Source organism: Cavia porcellus, unplaced genomic scaffold (assembly GCF_034190915.1).
Source record: "Cavia porcellus strain 051 isolate PalLab524CR breed Dunkin Hartley unplaced genomic scaffold, mCavPor4.1 scaffold_4, whole genome shotgun sequence".
NCBI classification, from domain to species: Eukaryota; Metazoa; Chordata; class Mammalia; order Rodentia; family Caviidae; genus Cavia; species Cavia porcellus.
In genome coordinates, this window is record NW_026947487.1 from 91,478,286 (window position 1) to 91,496,963 (window position 18,678).

Here is an 18,678-nt window from a genome sequence, read left to right on the forward strand (position 1 = left end):
TCTATCTTCAGTGTCACTATAGCAGCAAAGAATGTTCATTTGGAGAAATGAAATTACAGATGTTTAGAATGGGCTTAAGGATTTTAAGTCTGAACTTATTTAAAAGAACAAGAGAAGAAAAAAAGAGAAATAATTTGATTGGGTTCAGGAACCCTGAGTTTTGTATTATTAGCTGTATAACTTGGAACCAGTGAAATCTATTTTCTTAGCCTTTGTTTCTTTTTCCATAAAATGAGAATAATAATTCCTGGCTTTGTAGTACTAGCAGTAACATGCATCTACTTGTAGCACATATTGGTGCTTGATAAATAAGAGCAACAGTAATATTTCTCACAGATAGACATTGTGCCAATTGGTTACACACACACACAATTTTAATTTTTGCTGTGATTAAGTCTAATAGGCCATATTTTACAGATGGCATCTCAAGACAGAAACAAATTTTCTAATTTTTCCCGGGTAATCTTTGCTTCTAAGTGATCTAGAATGCACACATATGTACACCACTATGCCCTCACCTATTAATTGAGAATTAGGTATGTAGTGTGTACTGGAAGACACACTACATTGTGCAAATATTAGTTTGTGAAGGCTTTCCTTAACTCATCCCTTTATCCAGGCAAAATCTTTCATTGGAGTTTCTAGAACGCACGGTGGTCTTTTGAGGAGTGTGCCTCATTGAAAGACATTTGCCTTTCACACAGTGATCAGGGAATGAATCTGATCAGATGAGCTCAAATTAATTTAAGACTCACCAGAGAAAAAGTAACCCATTCTACAAATGAGACAAGTAAACACTGCCTATGAGAAGGCTGCTCAGGAAAGCTAGCTATGGCCTTCTCTTCTGCGTGTACTTTCCCTGTGTCAGAACGTGGTGTCTTCTTAGAGTTCTCACATTCTGTGAAAGTCAGGCTGAGTTGTTTCCAAGTTGCTTCCTTTTTCCTTTTCCTACCTGTCCTTTACTTTATGCATATGCACACGTAGATTCTCATGAGCGACAACAGGTATCAAATAAATCTGAATAAATGAGGCCAGTAGTGCCAGGAACTGAACACTGGGGTGGAGGGTCAGTTTGGGAAACCAGTCATCATAAAGGACACCCTGTTGGGAACCATCACTGTTCTCACTCTGGGGGTTCTTTGATGCTGACGAACAGTACTCAGGCTCTCTATTATGGACCAGGAAAGTACAGTACAGTCTGTAGTGTTGACAGTATCAGCACTGACTCATTGCTTTACCTTTAACCAGTCATGTAGACATGGACCTCTTCGTGTAACTTTCTACATTTTCATTTTGTCATCTAGAAAAACAGGCTAGCATACACTATGAGGATCGCTAAAAAACACATGCAAAACACAAAGATTTGTAACGCATCTAGAGATTTAGGAGTAAATTAAGCATAAGACTAGTAATGTCCCTATTGTACCACAGTGGTATTCTCCTTTATAAATCTCTGTTGCCTAGCATATTGCTTGGCTTGTGGGAAGAGTTCAAAAAGTGTCATTTGTATGAAACCGTGAATTACAGAACACTAATTTGAAAAGAGATTTGCTTGTGTACCCCCCACAAATGTTCTGACAACCCTGTAAAGGGTAGTTAGAAGCTGTGTAAGTGGACCACCTTGCCTCCCACATGGAACCTTGCCTCTCTGTAGAAAATTTCACAGAAAAACTTGAATTCATTGCTTGCATGTTTGGTTTAAATTGCTAACTTTGGAAATAAACATCTTTGGGAAAGAGATTGTCTAATGTTGTACATCTCACACCAAATTTCCCCCACATAAATGGATGTGAAATACCAACTGGTAGAAAATACTGGCAAACATGCTACTAAATTCATAATAGTAAAAACATAATGCTGGGCTCCATACATGGAGTGCATCCCAATTAATGCCTTGAACAGAGAAACCGTGTAATTGCCCAATCTTTACTTCTAACTCTTTTTTCACTCTGAAAACCAATGTTCCAGGTTCCATGTTCTGGATACTTGTCAGTTGTAACCAGCAAGGAACAGAAGGGATTTTTAAAGAAACAAACAAAAAAAAAAAAACCAGAATTGCATATTCCTCCAATTACTAGGTTTCCTGAAATTTTGGTTCACAGAGGTTTGCCTTAGTTCTCACCAGGTATCAACTGGTAATTCCTGTTTCATGGATACCAGACCTATTAGAGGTAGGAAAATGCAATTTTCATGCCAGTAGGAAACGACATTCTGCACAATATTTAAACCCATAAATTAATTAAAATGTATTAGGAACAATTTTATGGCATGCAAAGCAACAATAAAATGATATATTTATTGTTCTGCTACTGATGGGGGATTGCACTCTGTCTTTTCTTGAAAAGCAATTCATCATTAATTATCATTTATTATACTCTTTGGGAAGATTTTTATTTAATTGTGTGATAAACTCAGCATTTCAATGGCATGGGTCTCAGACTATTTGGCAATAACAATCACATCATCATTCAAACTACTAGGCATAGCAGGGTGTACTGCAAATATAGAAAGTTTAGTTTTACACCGTGAGTGAGAATTAACAAGTAAAATGAAGGAAAGGGAATAAAAGAAAGGAAGATTCAAGGAAAATAAGAATATGTTGGGATTATTTTCTGGATTTAATTTATAATGAAGCTTTATAAATAATAATTATTCTGAAAATCGAAGATATGGTACTAATCAATTTATTCTCCTTCTAAGGAACATCGGTGATTCAGGTGACAGCTTCTGATGCAGATGACCCCACCTATGGGAACAGCGCCAAGTTAGTGTACAGCATCCTTGAAGGACAGCCTTACTTCTCAGTGGAGGCGCAGACAGGTACTGTGGAATGCTGCCACCACTGTGACTTAGGACAGACTGCAGATTAGAGTCCATGCTTGCTCAGTGAACCTACCTAAATCTCAGTTTCCCCAAATAAATAAAAAAGGACCAACAAAAGCCACCTAAGTAGATTAATGTGTAGATTCAGCACTGGATACATGTCCTGGTGTATAGCTAGCATGCAGCGAAACATGTTTATTATTGCTTCTGCCCATATTTCACAATGTAGCAATAACAAAGAATCTTTAAATTTAATATTATTAAATTCAAAAAAGTCTTGATCTGTGGATCCAAGTTAAGAGACCATAGGAATTGGAGCCTGGTATAAAGGCAAGCAGCTGTCAAATTATGCTCCAAAGATCACTCTTCAAGACTGGGGGTGGCAGAGGTGTATGCTGATATTCACATTGATTTAAGGTGGCACTTTCCCAGTCTCTCTTCTTGTACTCATAGCTTCTCAGTGGACAACATCACACAGAGAGGAGGTTCTGTGCATTTCTTATGGAAAACAAAGAGTAAACCCAAGAAGTATATAAGTGTACAACCAAAACCAAAGCCCAAAATATTTCACATAATTTATACCGAATTTAACTCTCTAGAATAAAGACTAAAATTCTATGAAACTGCTCATCTTCAATATTTCTCAGGGACCTTTTCCTCTTCACCATATGTCTCATCTTTTTGAAAGATCAGGACAAATATTCTTCACTTATTATGATTAAAATTTATAGCATATGTGTGTACTTATGCATACACTTAACCTATCAATTGAATATTTTGTCCTTTTACTTAATATAATTTCAATTTACTTGCATATTCATTTATTTGTAGCTGAAATGTTTCGGAGTGTAACTTACGGAGTTACTTGCTATGATTGTATCAAAGACATTTCTTTAACTTTTACAGTTTAATCTAGAAAAGCATGAACTTCATCTAGACAGTTGAGATTTAAAAAAAAAAAATACCCTCCACCTTTTATCTTAAGAATTCTTGGCTAATAACTACCAATTTGAATCTACCAAATTACTTAACAAATAAGGGAAATAAGGGCCACTGAGTCGCAGGGTTCTTCACGGAAACACATCAACATCATGGGATGCTAAATCTTCCTCAGTGTTGTTTTTAAATTTCTAGTTCAAGTGATACCTTAATTACAGTGAAGAAAAGCATCCGTAAATCTGCTGGAGATTTAGGTGACCAGAGTATTCATTAAAATCATGTTTCTGTAATCAGGGATCACAAAGAATTCAATTATTAATTTACCACTGTTGTCAGTGGCAGGTGATTTTAGACAGTAAATATTTGCATAAGCATTGTGCATAATTCTAACCCATTTGGTTCAATCTTCCAAAAAGTAATACTAGCATTTTAATGTATTGCATGAAATATGTGCCTCTTAATTTAAATGTAATGCAGAGTATAAAAATGTTTGCAAAAATTGCATGTGGAAATAGATTTACAAAAGATTTTACTAGTAGTCGAAAATATAGTTTTACTTACAGATATCCACATAGTGGACATTCAAATATTTCATTCTGCAGGATACTAATGCCTGAGGTTATTTCCTGCATGTAAAGAGAAATAAAACAATAGTAATGCTCTGTAAGTAATTTTATGACTTGCTTGAATGAAACAAGGACGCTTCAGGAATGGTTGCTTATGGTAAAATTTACTGTACTAAAATTTTATTTGAGGACCTGAGGTGCTTTATTAATCTTTACCTACAATGTGTCCCACACATGTAGCTGTTGTACTCTGTTATAAATGATTGTCATGTTTCTTGCTCTCCGTCCAGGTATCATCAGAACAGCCCTCCCCAACATGGACAGAGAAGCCAAGGAGGAATACCATGTAGTGATCCAGGCCAAGGATATGGGCGGACACATGGGTGGACTCTCAGGAACAACCAAAGTGATGATCACCCTGACTGATGTCAATGACAACCCACCAAAGTTTCCTCAGAGTAAGTAGGTGGGCTTAGATTTCACCACTCTGCCCTGCCACAGCCAGCACCCCATCATCTCTTGCCCTTTCCTGCCTTATTCAGCTTTCCAAAAGACAACCTACAAAACTAAGAGATAATTATATCATTTTTGCAAAAAAAGAAAAATGGTAATAATACAACTGACATGGTGTAAAGACAGTGAGCAAAATGGAAGACATTAAAAGTTTTGATCTTGGAAACAGAAAATCGATTTTGCGAGGTATTTTATTTACTGGGTACTAGTAGTGTGATCTAGTCTCAACTTTTCTCTGTTTTTGTTAATAACCTGGTTATAACAGTACTTCAATCAGTTTTTTTTTTTTTTTTTTTTTTTTGCTGTGTAGCAAACTGTTCAAGAGTGTTTTAAAATAATAATCATTTGTTTTTGCCTTGAGTGCAAAGTTTGGAGGTGATAGTTTTTCTTGCTTTCTCACAGCATCAGCAGGGGATATCTCTGCTAGGGATGGACAATTGACTTCCAGGAATTTTTACTTACATGGTCAGCTAGTTTGTATGCGCAACTGGTTCCTCTGCTTGTGGGTCTCTCCACGCCTGTGTCTGACAGTGAGAACCGCGAGAGCACTAGGTAGAAATAGTTTTGTTTTTCCAGAACCAACCTCCCCAGTCATATAACTTCCTTTTCAGTGTTGGTGTAAGAATGCCAGAATTTAAGCAAAGTCCCTCAAAATTATCTTGAAAGAAAAGCATGTGGTATGACCCATAACGATTTATTTGGTTTTGAAAAATGAAATCCTCCACCCTGCTTAATTAATAGAATTATTGCTAGGTGTAAAAAAAGTTAGTGTAAAGCCTTGTAATAACACCTAAGATAAATTTTCAACAAATGTTAGCCATTGTTACTTGGGGTCTACAAAATTTATACAATTGCTAAGGATTTTTTTTAAATGATATTAAATGGAATAAGTAATTTAAAATACAGATACCTGTGTCATCATTTAATGTCCAATCACTAACTCTGTAAATCTTTATAAAAGTCTACATGTACATTTTAAAGATAAACCAGGCTTCTATAAAGTCCAGAAGAACTTGGCTAAAGGAATGTGGCCAAAGGAACATGGCCAAGCCAGAATCTGAACACGAATCTATTCATGTATGTAGAGCTGAATACAAAGATATGGTGCCATTAGTCCTGGAGGACTTCCATTGTGAAAAGCTCTCTTTCACTGGAGACCGTGAGTGTATCGCAAATGAGAGAACAGGGGAAGTCATGAAAAATGGTCTCAGGAAGGTGTTACAATTATTCCGAGAAATTCAAAGAGGACGATCTACAAAAGGGAAAAAATAAGGGAGAAGTCAAGGAGGGGCCTCTCCGCTCTTTTAGTGTCCCATGATAGATGCTTTCCTCTCCAGGTACCAGGTTCAAGATTCCAAGAAAGATTAAGGGTCATGCAATGTTCTAAAAGCTGCGATTTCTATTGTATGCACTGTACAATTGTTAGGTGAGCTGGGATGAATACATCAAGCAGGATTACTGAGTTATTATTAGTGCTTTCACTCATTGAGAGTCATATAGTTAAGCTATATTATTACTGTCCCCAGTTGTACGAGGCTCACTGTATAAACTTGAATGTGATTTGGAGAAAATCATCTTATAGTAGGTTTTTAAATTCTTTCCTGTACATTTGTAATTATCCTCCCACCACACCAAGATGAAAGGCATATGAGGTTAAATTGAATATAAATCCAAACTGAACATATAAATAGAATACTGTAACTGATAAGATCTGTGTCAAAGGAAGCCAAAGCACAAAGAGGTAGATAGCAAGTCCGCTGACTTGGCTTATATTTTTTCCCTCACACAGAATATGTGAAGATGCAAATAGGTTGGTGTCAAATCTCACAGCCCCACTGGAAACCATCCAGTGGCTTCCTAAACTTAAACAAAACTTCAAGTCTCCTCCGTTTCCTAGAATGATCTCTCTTTTTCCTCCAGCTGAGCCCCAGCCTACCTGGGCATTCTTCTCTATTAACAGCAGACTCATTTGCAACAATTGTCCTATTGTGACATTTGTACATATCGAAGATGTCCCCAAATTTAGATTATTGCCATTAGCTCTCCCTGGACCTGTAATGTTTATTTCTTAGACATTTGCCTCCCCAGGTTTTTTTCTGCTCAATTTCTTTAGTGTCCTTAAGATACTATTTATTCCAGCAAATGTTCCATGTCTACCTTGCTCAAAATGAATCTCTCTTTGCCTCACGTAGTTAGCACAGCATTCACATTGGCTTACATTCATTCACATACAGAAATAATCTGACACAAATATATACATAATGCATTCAGTTGTGCACTCACTCATGTGCTACCTACTCCACACATATAATCGCTCACTCACTTCCACACCCACAAATACAACTCGTCTGTTTCCATTTACACCCTCATACTCATTCACAATCATACACACAACCACACGCGTGTTCATTTCCCTCTACCCCTTAGGTCTTTTTCATTAGTTTCCTGTCTCAGTTGCCTAGCAGTGATAACAATATGAATGTATCTGTGTTTTATTTTATTTTTTTAGTACCACTCATTCAAGACAAAATGATAACTGTTTTTCCTACTACTGAGTTTGTAGGTACATGAGAGTATCCGGCACACACGTTTCCAAGAAATACTAAATTCGTATAAATGTGGAGGAATCACACTTTAAGAAATCTTTCCAGAGAATGTCCTGCTTGGAATAGTGGTACAGGATGTGAAGACAGAGGAGAACTATGTATATAAGAGGAAATATTTTCAAAGATAAAGTTTGCATTTGATTAAAATATAGACGTGGCAGTTGGGCATGGTGGCACATGCCTGTAATCCTAGCACTCAGGAGACTGAGGCAGGAGGATCCTTGTAAGTTCAAGACCAACCAGGGCTACAAAGTGAGCTCATAGTGAAATCCTGTCTCAAAAAAAAAAAAAAAAAAAAAAAAAGGTTAAAAAAAAAAAAAAAAAACAAGGCCACTGAGGCTTTTAAACAAAGTATCTTGTTTTAGTTTAGTTTAGTTTAGTTTTGCTCTGTTTTGTTTCTCCTGGACATTAGGCTATGCTGTAAATTCCTCACATTAATTTCATGGGCCATTCTGCAGACATGAAAAGAAGAATCAACTATTGGACAATGTGACAATATATGTGATCTCCGCCATTCTTTCAAGAAGTGTAACTGAACATTGTTTGCTTTCCTCACTTCTGGCAGGTGACCCCAACATTTCATCTATTGTTTCATCACCCTTTATAAAGTGCATTCTTTTGGCAAGCAGGCCATCTAGACATTCCTTCAATCCATTTTGTTCTTTCATGTTTTCAATTGATAGAAAGTTCAATTTCAAACCCTTTGAGAAATTTATTGGGATTCAATGCAATTTGATGTCTGAGAGCTGCCAAATAAAAAGGAAAATAAAAGGAAATGTCTTCTTCTTTCTTCTTCTTCTTCTTCTTCTTCTTCTTCTTCTTCTTCTTCTTCTTCTTCTTCTTCTTCTAGGCGTGTACCAGATGTCTGTGTCAGAAGCTGCTGTCCCTGGTGAGGAAGTAGGAAGAATGAAAGCTAAAGACCCAGACATTGGAGAAAATGGATTAGTCATGTACAATATTGTTGATGGAGATGGTATGGAATTGTTTGAAATCACAACAGACTATGAAACACAGGAGGGTGTGGTGAAGCTGAAAAAGGTGAGTTAGGGTGAAGAATGGGTTCGCTTATGTGTGGGGTTCTCTGCCAAGGCAACACTACAGGCAACAGAGTCAAAGGAGACAGATAGAGAATTGGGTGGGTGGGGCCTGACCTCACTGTATGAATGATCATGGAGCTCTATAGAGACAACAGAACTATATTTCCTTCTGTTACTGCAGAGGAACCTGAGCAAGAGGGCTGATTCTTTCTGCCTGAGATGGCTGCTTTGTCCTCCTATGTTTTGGCACACTTCTATAGAAGCAAAAGCGGTTAGAGAAACATAGACTTTAGAGAAGCAGCTCTAAGTTCCTTTAGCTGCACCCATAAAAACTTTTGATATAAGGTGCTCAGAACTTCTCTCATTTCAAACACCCCAGGTTCACTTCACTGGTGGATCCTCTGTGAAATTTAAATAAATCCCTTTCTTGCTTAGCTTTCTAAATTGCAAAGAGAGAAGCCAGAATAATTAGCCTGTCCTTGTAGTCAGCTAGATCCTCGTTAGAAAGACGAATTTACTACAAAGAAAAGCACATTGTTTCTTCCTGGTTTTGTTTCTTTGTAAAAATAAATGTAGCATCTATTCAGTATTACAGCCTGAGTCTCTTATAAACATTTCATTTATGTTTAACATACAAATTCTCATCTAAAATAAATAGCATTGTCTAATGAACAGTGATATTTTCAACTTAATTTTGAGACTGGGGCCCAGAAGTATTAAATATTTGACCTAACCACAGTGACAGACATGAAATTCACACCTAGCATATCTTGTAACATCTTCCTTCTTAATATGTTTTGGAAATAACTGAGCCAGAAAGAGCTAATAAAGAGAAGTAAGTTATGATTTCACTTTCAATTGAAGAATCAGTTACAATATATTCTAAAGCGTATCTCTTGTATTTACTTCTTAGGAATCAACACTTCTCCATCCTCAAAGTGTATGGAGCATTAAATCTGAACTGGATGACAAGATTATACTGGTTTTAATCAAGCATTTTTGTTTTATACTTAGTTTTGTAACATGAATACTAAGTTTCTTGAGGTTATGGGAAAGATTGGGCAGTAATACTGATGAAAAAGTGATTTGAAAAATCAATAAAAAGACCAGTAGTTGAAGAATAGACGAGAGTAGAAGGGGGAAGATTGAGCCTTGGGGGAAACTTTCAGGAGAGAGGCAAGAAGGGATGTGCTCCACTCAACTGACTTTAAAACATTTAAAGCTGTTAGGTTTGGAAAGAATATTTAGACAACACAGCAAAGAGAAGGCGACTGTCTTTAGGACTGTCATGAAGAACAAAGAAAATGAAATGTTTAGAATTTGGAGTGACTTTGGATACTTACCACTATATCATACATGATATGACAGAGTAGGCCAGATTTTCTGCCACATGGGGCTGACGTACTGATTTCCTTTGATTTTTCCTCTGGAAAAGTAGTTGTGGGGATTTTATGCACCCTCAAGCTGTCAAGTTCCTGTGTTATTTCACATTACTATCCCCTTAGCTTGGCACTGGCATATTAATATCAACAGCAGCAATTCCTGCCTCTCATTTGTCGCTGGAGTAATTAGGTAGTTGATTATGTTAAGGTTTCACGTATTTTCAGTGTATTTGGGCCACTATATTGCACACTGTGACTTTAAAGTCCTGAGAGATTTAAATCACCTTCATGGAACTCACACATGGCAAATGAGTTACCTGCATGTGATTAACTTGTGTACTTTCCCCCAAATGAGTATATTTATTATAAGCAGTGGAACAGTCTTCTAAATAGCACACACATTCAGGTTCAAATGTAAGATGTCATTTCATTTGCAAAAGAACATTTATTTACACTGATAGCATAAAGTTCTAATTGTCCACTGGAAGGGCAAAGAATTAAAGGTAGATTTTACAAAGTACAAATATGAGTCCTTGTGGAAGTCATTACATACAAGTTAATAATATAAAAGGATCTGGAGAGATCATACAATATTTTGTATTTCAAGAACATTATTTAACATGATACTTTCTCTCATTTATTAATTTATCTATTTTTCCCACGAAGAACTATTGAGTTATTATTTGTCAGGTGAGACCTTGGTACAGTAAAATTTGGAGATCCAAAGTGGAAAGAGTTCTGGTCATAAGGATGTCACAGTTTTATAGAATAGCTCATAGGAAAATGAGAATTCAATAGAGTTTCAACGCCACCCTCCAGACTTGATAATGTTGATATTTTGAGCTGGGTGATTTTTTGTTGTAGGGCTTGTTGTGTGCATTGCAGGATGGTTGACTGTATTCAGGCTCTTCCTCTTGGGAGGTCCATAGGCACTCACTCAACCTAACCTCAACAGTTTTGTCACAAAACACAACCCTAGACATTGCCGAATATCCTTGGAGTGAATGGATCAAGCACTCCTCAGCAGAAAAACAACTACAAAAACTGTGATATGGGTCAAGAATGATTTGTAAGAGGAGTCCTTGAGTTCAGTATTGGTAGTTGAGCAACACTTTCCCCCATAGACAAAGAGAGAAAAGGCAGGGAAAAAAATGAACTCATGAAGAACTAGAACCCGTGAAAAAAGTCATGTTTAGAAGATTGCAATACATTTAATCTTTACAGAGTAGGGCCAGTTGAGAAAGTGGTGCTGAATTCAAGAGATATATTACAAAGAGCCCAAGAAGGCAGAAGAGGTAATGGAATGGTAGTAAAAGAGAAGAGAAGAATTAACCAGTGGATAGATTCATCTTTTTTTTTTTTTTTTAGTCACTTAAAAGACAATACATGTTAATAGAATTTGGGCTGTATATCTGGATTTAATAGTGAAGAAGGATAACCTTCCCTCAGGGATTTAGTCAGTCTCAATGTGGTTAGCTGAAGAATAGTATTAAATACAGATAAGCTTTAAGGTGTTTTGGTAGACAAAGGGAGGAAAATCCAATCTGTTCATTGTAACACCCTTGACCAAGTAGGAATCTCATTTATTACAGAGAAATTCCAGCATAGTTTCTGAACTGTTTATTTTCAGCCTAATAAACTTGTGAAGCAATGTTAGAGCAGCATTATGAGGCACTTTAAATATTCTCTATGTTAATAAAACTATTTTTATGCCTAATTTTTTCTTTATATTCATTGTTCACATGTATATAGATGTGGATACATAACATTTAGCACGGTGGCAATCATAGGGTGATCTGATTTGTTAACAATGACACATTTCAAACATTTTACATGCTGTTATATAACATACATAATCATTTTTAATGACTCAATAATGTCCTATCCTATGCATGGACCATTATTTCCTTAATAAAATCTCACAGTTGGGTTTGATGTTTCATGTGCATATTTCCCCAGATTAGATATAACCCTCTACTATATCTAACAAATATTGTGCATTTGTGAATATTGTTTGTTTTGGTTTTCTGTTGAATTAATCCCTCAGGGAGAATTTTCAGAGGTGGAGATTAATGAACGAGGGGGTATTAAGATTTTGATTGCTTATGCAATATGTTGCCTCATTTAGCTTTATTTCAACTACTCATAACATGGATATAAATGTTCACATGGGAAGCTACCTCAGATAGTTTTTGGAAGGAGGATGAGAATAAATTGTAAATAAATGCTAAAATGTTATCCATCCATCAGTCCTGCTCTTTACTCAGTCAAAATGATTGATGCATAGACTTTTGTACTGATGCAGTAATTCTGGGGCATTAGAGAGGAAAAATCTGCAAAGATCAACTCAATAGAGCTCGTTGGCATGCTTCTAATCTACCATGGAAGGGAAATGAGGGATGCAGAGGCTAGATCAGAGGCCATACCAATCAGCCTGGGCTTACTGAGCAGACTGCTCAAGGTCGTGAGACTTGAGTGAACTGCCAGAAGACGGAGAAGAATCTCACCAGATTGGGAAAACACACTGAAGACCCTAGCTTGGGATGATCTAAATGAAATCTGTCTGTAAGAGAGCAGCATGACTTTATTATACTCAGCACTCATAGAGCTTTCCAGAATAAAATGTAAGTCTGGACTTTTAGGCATATTTTAACATCAATTGCAAAAAGATTTGTTATAGGGGCATCAAAACACTGAAAAACTTCATCATTCCTGATGAAAAATTACCGAGACTTGGAACTATCTTATGCCCTTTTTTTTTTTTTAACCAGTAATTACAGAGAGTGCAGCAATGTTATACCATTAGCCTACAAATATCTCTTTCCACTACCCTTAATGTAGCCAGTGACAAAGGGGCTCCTGGGTCTCCCAAAGGATGATGAACAGGCTGGAGGTAGATTTAACTCTGACAAAGGGGAGTGTTCCCTGACTGGGGCAGATGGACATGGCAGTCTGATTGAATACGTTTACCTCTTGTGAAACTAGAGTCCTCCTTGACTTGGATTTGTGCAGAATTAACGCAGGACTAAGCCCCTCCACCTTATGTCCATTCCAAAGAAGTGTTTGTCAGGCAGAGGAAAACAGTGTGTCAAGCACATGCTGCCTTAAGACAAAAGTTTTTCCAAACACTTGGCAATCCAGAATCATCCAGAGTGATAATTAGAAACTTTTTCTTAGACTTTAGGGTTCATTACTTTGCTAATTATTTTACTTTTACCTTTTGCTGACGGATTGATTGTACTTTCTCTAACTCAAAATTAAGGTGTGTTTACCCTCAGTGTTCCTATACCTCAGCCATTTAAATACTGTTTCTCTGTTTTATTCTATATCTCCATAAAAATCTCTACCGATAATTCTTGTTTTACTTCAGATACTTTTTTTTTTTTTTTTTTTTTTTTTACTGTTTCTAAAACAAAGGTTTGGACCTGGGATATAGCTCCGCAGCACAGTGCCTGCCTCTCAAACACAAGATCCTATGTTTGATTCCCCGTACAAAATAAAATAAGAGAAAATAAAATAAAGGATTATTTTCACTGTTTTATCACTTACCTGTAATGGAAGATAACCTATCCATGAATTCAATCAAAACAAATCTGCCATTCCATTTTAGCTAAAGTGTAGTGTTTTAGTTTCCCAAAACAGTTACTGAGGAGCATAACCTATATATTAAAAAGCAGTGCTATCCCAAGATGCTGTGAATTTAGAGAACTGGAAATACACTAATTATGCCAATAAGTAAGTGAGTATTATTTAACAGTCCTTTTTATCAAAATTACCCTTAAATTGCCCAAAATGATTTTATGGGTACAACAGGTAAACATTTTAGACTTTGTAAAATGCAGTGTACTCAGAAACTTCAAAGTGAGGCTATCCCTGTGACTGAGGTATATGAGTTGCGTGTTGATGTGGGAGGGGAAGGCAGTCATCAACAAGACACACTTTTGTTCTCTGAGTGGGCAATTTCTTTAACAAGGTCTTAATACTTTAAAAAATCAGCTAAAATTTTTGATACTGTTTTGTTTCCCCTTTCCGATGGCTTTTAGAAACTGACTAGGGAAACCTTTGTGTAACTGTATAGAAGAGGATCCCTTTCACAGGATGTACAGGCTCTGTATCAGTCCTGGTCCTTGAATTACCTATTAAGCATATTCCACATTTCAGGAATTGATTCATCTGATTTTCTGACCAACTGGCTCAGGTAGTTGGATATTGAATACTGATTTTCTCGCTTTGAGGAAGTATTTACTTTGTCCTATAAAACAATCGAGTCTTTCTCTTCCATTATCTTTCAAGGAATTGGTTGTCAATCTTCTCTCCATTCTTGCAGTCTGTGGATTTTGAAACCAAAAGAGCATATAATTTGAAAGTAGAGGCTGCCAATGTGCACTTCGACCCAAAGTTCATCAGCAATGGACCTTTCAAGGACACCGTCACAGTCAAGATTGATGTGGAAGATGTTGACGAGCCCCCCATGTTCTTGGCTCCAAGTTATATCCACGAAGTCCAAGAAAATGCAGCGCCTGGCACTGTGGTTGGGAGAGTGCATGCCAAAGATCCTGATGCAGCCAACAGCCCGATAAGGTACAGGCCAATTAACTGTGAGAGGTTCGAAGGAAAATTTTGGAGGTGAGAGGTTTGGGGAAAGTCCCCTGGGACCACATCATTCTCTTTCAGAAAACATCCAAGTTTATCAGGTTCAATGAAATTTCAGCAGGACATGAGGTCCACTTACCTCTGCTACTTATGTAGCTTGAATAAGTCTCTGCAGAAAGGTAATTTTTCTCTGGAGCTGATTTCCCAAGGTAATCCTAGGTGATGTAACTATTAGCTGAGCCTGTCTGCCTTAAGGACTTCACTCAAGTATAAATAATCATTATGAAATAATTAGTGTAAGTATAAATAATTGAATGACTTCCTGTGCTCCAGTTACTTTACTAGCTAAGTTAGACATGATCTAATTTACCCTTCAACTTTATGATTGCATGAATTATTTTTTAAATGAAGAGATTGTGGTTCTGCAAAATGAAGTCACTTTCCCTGCATGTCACAATCTGAGGGCTTCAGGATAGGGAGGGAAGATCTTCCTGCTGATGAGTACTTGGAAATGATAGGAGAAGGTAAACACATTTTGAATGTTTGCATTATTATGAATCTATTGTTGCTGCTTAGAAGAGCATAATAGATATTTGGAAATGGAAAGAAAGTATTAAAATGAGAAGGGGAACAAAGGAGAAAGAAAGGGGGAAAGGAAGGAAAGGATAAAAAAAGAAGAAAATGGAAACAATGCTTTTGCAAATAAGAAATAGATGAGAGGTTGAAGACAGGGGAGGGGAACTGGAAGAAATGAGGAAGCAGGTTATACCTTGTACAGGTACAAATTCCCTATGATGAATGTTATCGCTACGTATATCTGAAATGTACTAATAAAATTAGAAAAAAATGTGAAAAAAAGAAGAGTGATGCAGAATCCTACTTGTACACTCTCATCCCTGACCTCAGCTAAGAACTACTGAAGGAGATGAGGCAATAATGGGAAAGTGTCTGAAAAAAGTTATAAGGTGCAAATGTACAGTTGTCAGAAATCTCTTCCCCAGATCAGATTCTACCACAGTTTTCCCTCTGTGGCTGCTTCCTAATTCCTTTCTTTTCTGTTTCCCTTCCTGTACCCCGTTATGCCTTTCCTGCATCCTGTATTTCAGCTAGTTTTTTATTATCAGCCCTGTAACCAGAGCGGCCATTATAAAATATACGTGTAAATGGCACCTAGTACCTCCACTGAAAACAATCCCCAATGGATGATAGAATTGTTCCTTGTTACCTGTCACATCCAAAATAATCTAGATTGTTTTATTTAGTGAGGGGATCTTCACAGCCATTCAGTACCATTCTCAGGAGCATTCTCCTTTCTTCTAGTCCTGCCATATGCGTGCTCTTCCTTATAGTTTCACTCTGAATTTTCAACTTGCTATACTGTGCTCATTTTGTCTCCCCTCATTTTGGAACCCCATCTTCTGCAAATTCATCAAGGACTTCCTATAAACGGATCACACATCCTTCCCATTCGTTGTCATCTCCCATCGCTTTCCACATTACATCATAGTGAGATCTTACACTGTGTGTTGTCCTCAAAGGCACACACAGTCAGAGAACCGGGATGTGTCTTTCTAATTAAGGAGTGAGAAATCTGCAGGCTGCGCACCAAATCTACCCACATCCTACTTACTTTCCTCCCTTCCTTCTCTTTCTTTCTTTTCTTCTTCTTTCTTTCCTTCTCTCTTCCCTATTCTTTGTCTTTCTGTTCCTTCCCTGAAAATTTGCATATCATAAAGCACAATGTGTTCTCTTGTAAGGTGCATGATTCTTTGGCTTTTAGTGCATTTTACAAGGTGGCTCAACGTCATAGTTGCTTACTTCCTGAGCATTTTCATCACTTCAAAACAGAAACAAATAGTCTCAGTAACCTCTAGTTTATTCTGTACATTCTTCTATTTTTGGACATTTCATATAATTGGAATAATATGATGTGTGGTCTTACATAGTTGCATTTTTCCATTTATTATCCATTGAGTTTAATTGTGTTATACAATGTATGTGTAATTCATTGTTTTTTACTACTAAATCATATTCCATTGTGGGGATAAATGGTGTTTTATTAATCCATGCTCAGTTGTATGAATATTGTTTTTTTCCACTTTTGGATATTAGAGCTGATGTTGCTATGAAGATTTATGTATAATATTTGTATATATGTTATATATAAATATGTATATATATATATGCTTTTTATATAAAAAGTACTTTTTTTTCTTTTTGAATTTCACCTCTGAGAAATAGATTGCTGGTTCATACAGTAACTCTGTGTTTAACTATCTGAGGACTCACTAAAAAGCTTTTCACAATAATTGCACCATTTTACACTCATATCAGCAATCCGTGAGGCTTCTAATTTCCCCACGTCCTCATCAACACCTATTGCTTGTGATTTTTTTTTTTTTACTTTAACTGTCCTTGTGGGTACAAAATTGTATTCCCTTGTGACTTTGACTTGTACGTTCTCTATTGACAACAGATATTGAGCATTTTTCCAGGTGCTTTTATTGGCCATTGATATGTCTTTCTAGGGAAAATTTCTACTCATCTTTTTCAATGCTGTATGTGCTAAAGCTTTATCAGACATATGACTTGCAAATGTTTTCTTTCATTCTCAGTTGTCTCTTTATTTTCTTGACTATATCTTTTGAGGCACAGAAGTTTCAATTTTGATGAAGTTCATTTTTCCCCCTTTTGGTTGCCTCTGAATTTATGTATCACAATATTTCCTACTATAAAGTCATGGATATTTATACCATATTTTCCTCTGTGAAAATAGATAGTTTTACCCCATATATTTAAGTATTGAACCATTTAAAATTAATGTTTGAAAATGTTATGAGTGAAAGTCTCAGATTTATTGTTTTCTATGTGAATATTCAATTTATCCATGCCATTTGTTGAAAGTTCTTTCTCAATTGAATTGTCTTGATGCACTTCTTGAAACCTGACCATAGACCTATGTATTTATCTCTGGACTCTCTTTTATTTCACTGACATTATGCATTTGCCATTTCAAATATTACCATAGCATTATAGTACATTTTGAAGGCAGGAGCTATAAGTCCTCCCACTTTGACTCAACACCTACTTTTGTTTATACAGGTTTTAGGAAGATAGTCACACTAATTCTGTGTATGTTTTCTGTAACTGCTTTCATCTTTCATACTAGAGGGAAGAATTGAGTAGTTTGAGTACTGAGCCATTACGTTCTGCACACTGTAATCTATATACTAGTTTTCAACATGTTTTCTGACATCTGTTCTATTTCATGACTGTATCCTTCTGGTAAATATAATACAAGCCAGAGGGGATGTCTGATAAATATTTAAGGAATCAATAATTGAAATGATGCTAAATTTGACTTTGAAATACAAATTCACATTTTTTAGTGTAAAAGATATATAAGTGATGAGCTCATTTAGAAATATATTCAAAAACCCTCAGTGAACATATATCAAGATGCCCAGTGTATTTTACAAGGGAGATACTTATAAAAATTTGAGTAGACATTTCTCTGGTGAAGATGGGAAAAAAAATTTGAATAGACATTTCTCCAGTGAAGATGGGCAAATGGCTAACAGTTTTGTGAAAAAATGTTTGCCATCATTAACTATCAGGGGAAATGCAATGCAAAACCTCAGTGAAATTTTACCTCCTTCCAGTTAGATTGGCTGTTATTAACAAGCCCCTTCCCCTAAAACAAAAACAACAAAATACAAATGCTAGAAAAGTTGTGGACTAAGGGAAACCCTGATGTATTTTTTGGGGGAATGTATATCAGTATATCCATTGTGAAGAATCAAAATAAAAAAAATATGATTCTAAAATTCTACTGTCAGTTATATATGCAAAGGAAATGAAATCAGAAAGTAGATAAGAAATCTCTGGTCCCACATTTCTTAAAGTACTGTTCATGATAGCCAAGATATGGAATCAACATAAATATCTATGAATAGATAAATAAGTGTGATATATGGACACAATGAAATGCTTTTTAGCCATAACAAAGCATGAAATCATATCAGTTTTCAATTACAAACTATGTGGATCAACACAGAAAGAAATAAGCTATCAAAAGAACAGATATTAAATAACTAGAATCTTTTAAAGAGTTGATAGCATAAAAATTGAAAATACAGTGCTAGTTATTAGAGGCTGGGAAGAATTGAGAGAAAGGGAACACGGGGTGTGCATTTCTAATGGAAATTATGTTAAAATT

The 18,678-nt window shown here is 36.2% G+C and overlaps 1 protein-coding gene across 6 annotated transcripts in view; it reads left to right on the forward strand.

Annotated features, from left to right (window-relative positions):
• The window catches only part of LOC100716924 (cadherin-11-like), a 155,357-nt gene that overhangs the window by 112,601 nt on the left and 24,078 nt on the right, over positions 1-18,678 (forward strand). For all 6 annotated transcript variants that reach the window (XM_063247438.1, XM_003472045.5, XM_063247440.1 and 3 more), the window contains 4 exons: positions 2,701-2,820; positions 4,619-4,786; positions 8,298-8,485; positions 14,194-14,447. In XM_063247438.1, coding sequence (XP_063103508.1) covers positions 2,701-2,820; positions 4,619-4,786; positions 8,298-8,485; positions 14,194-14,447 — 730 coding nt within the window. The remainder of the gene's footprint in view (positions 1-2,700; positions 2,821-4,618; positions 4,787-8,297; positions 8,486-14,193; positions 14,448-18,678) is intronic.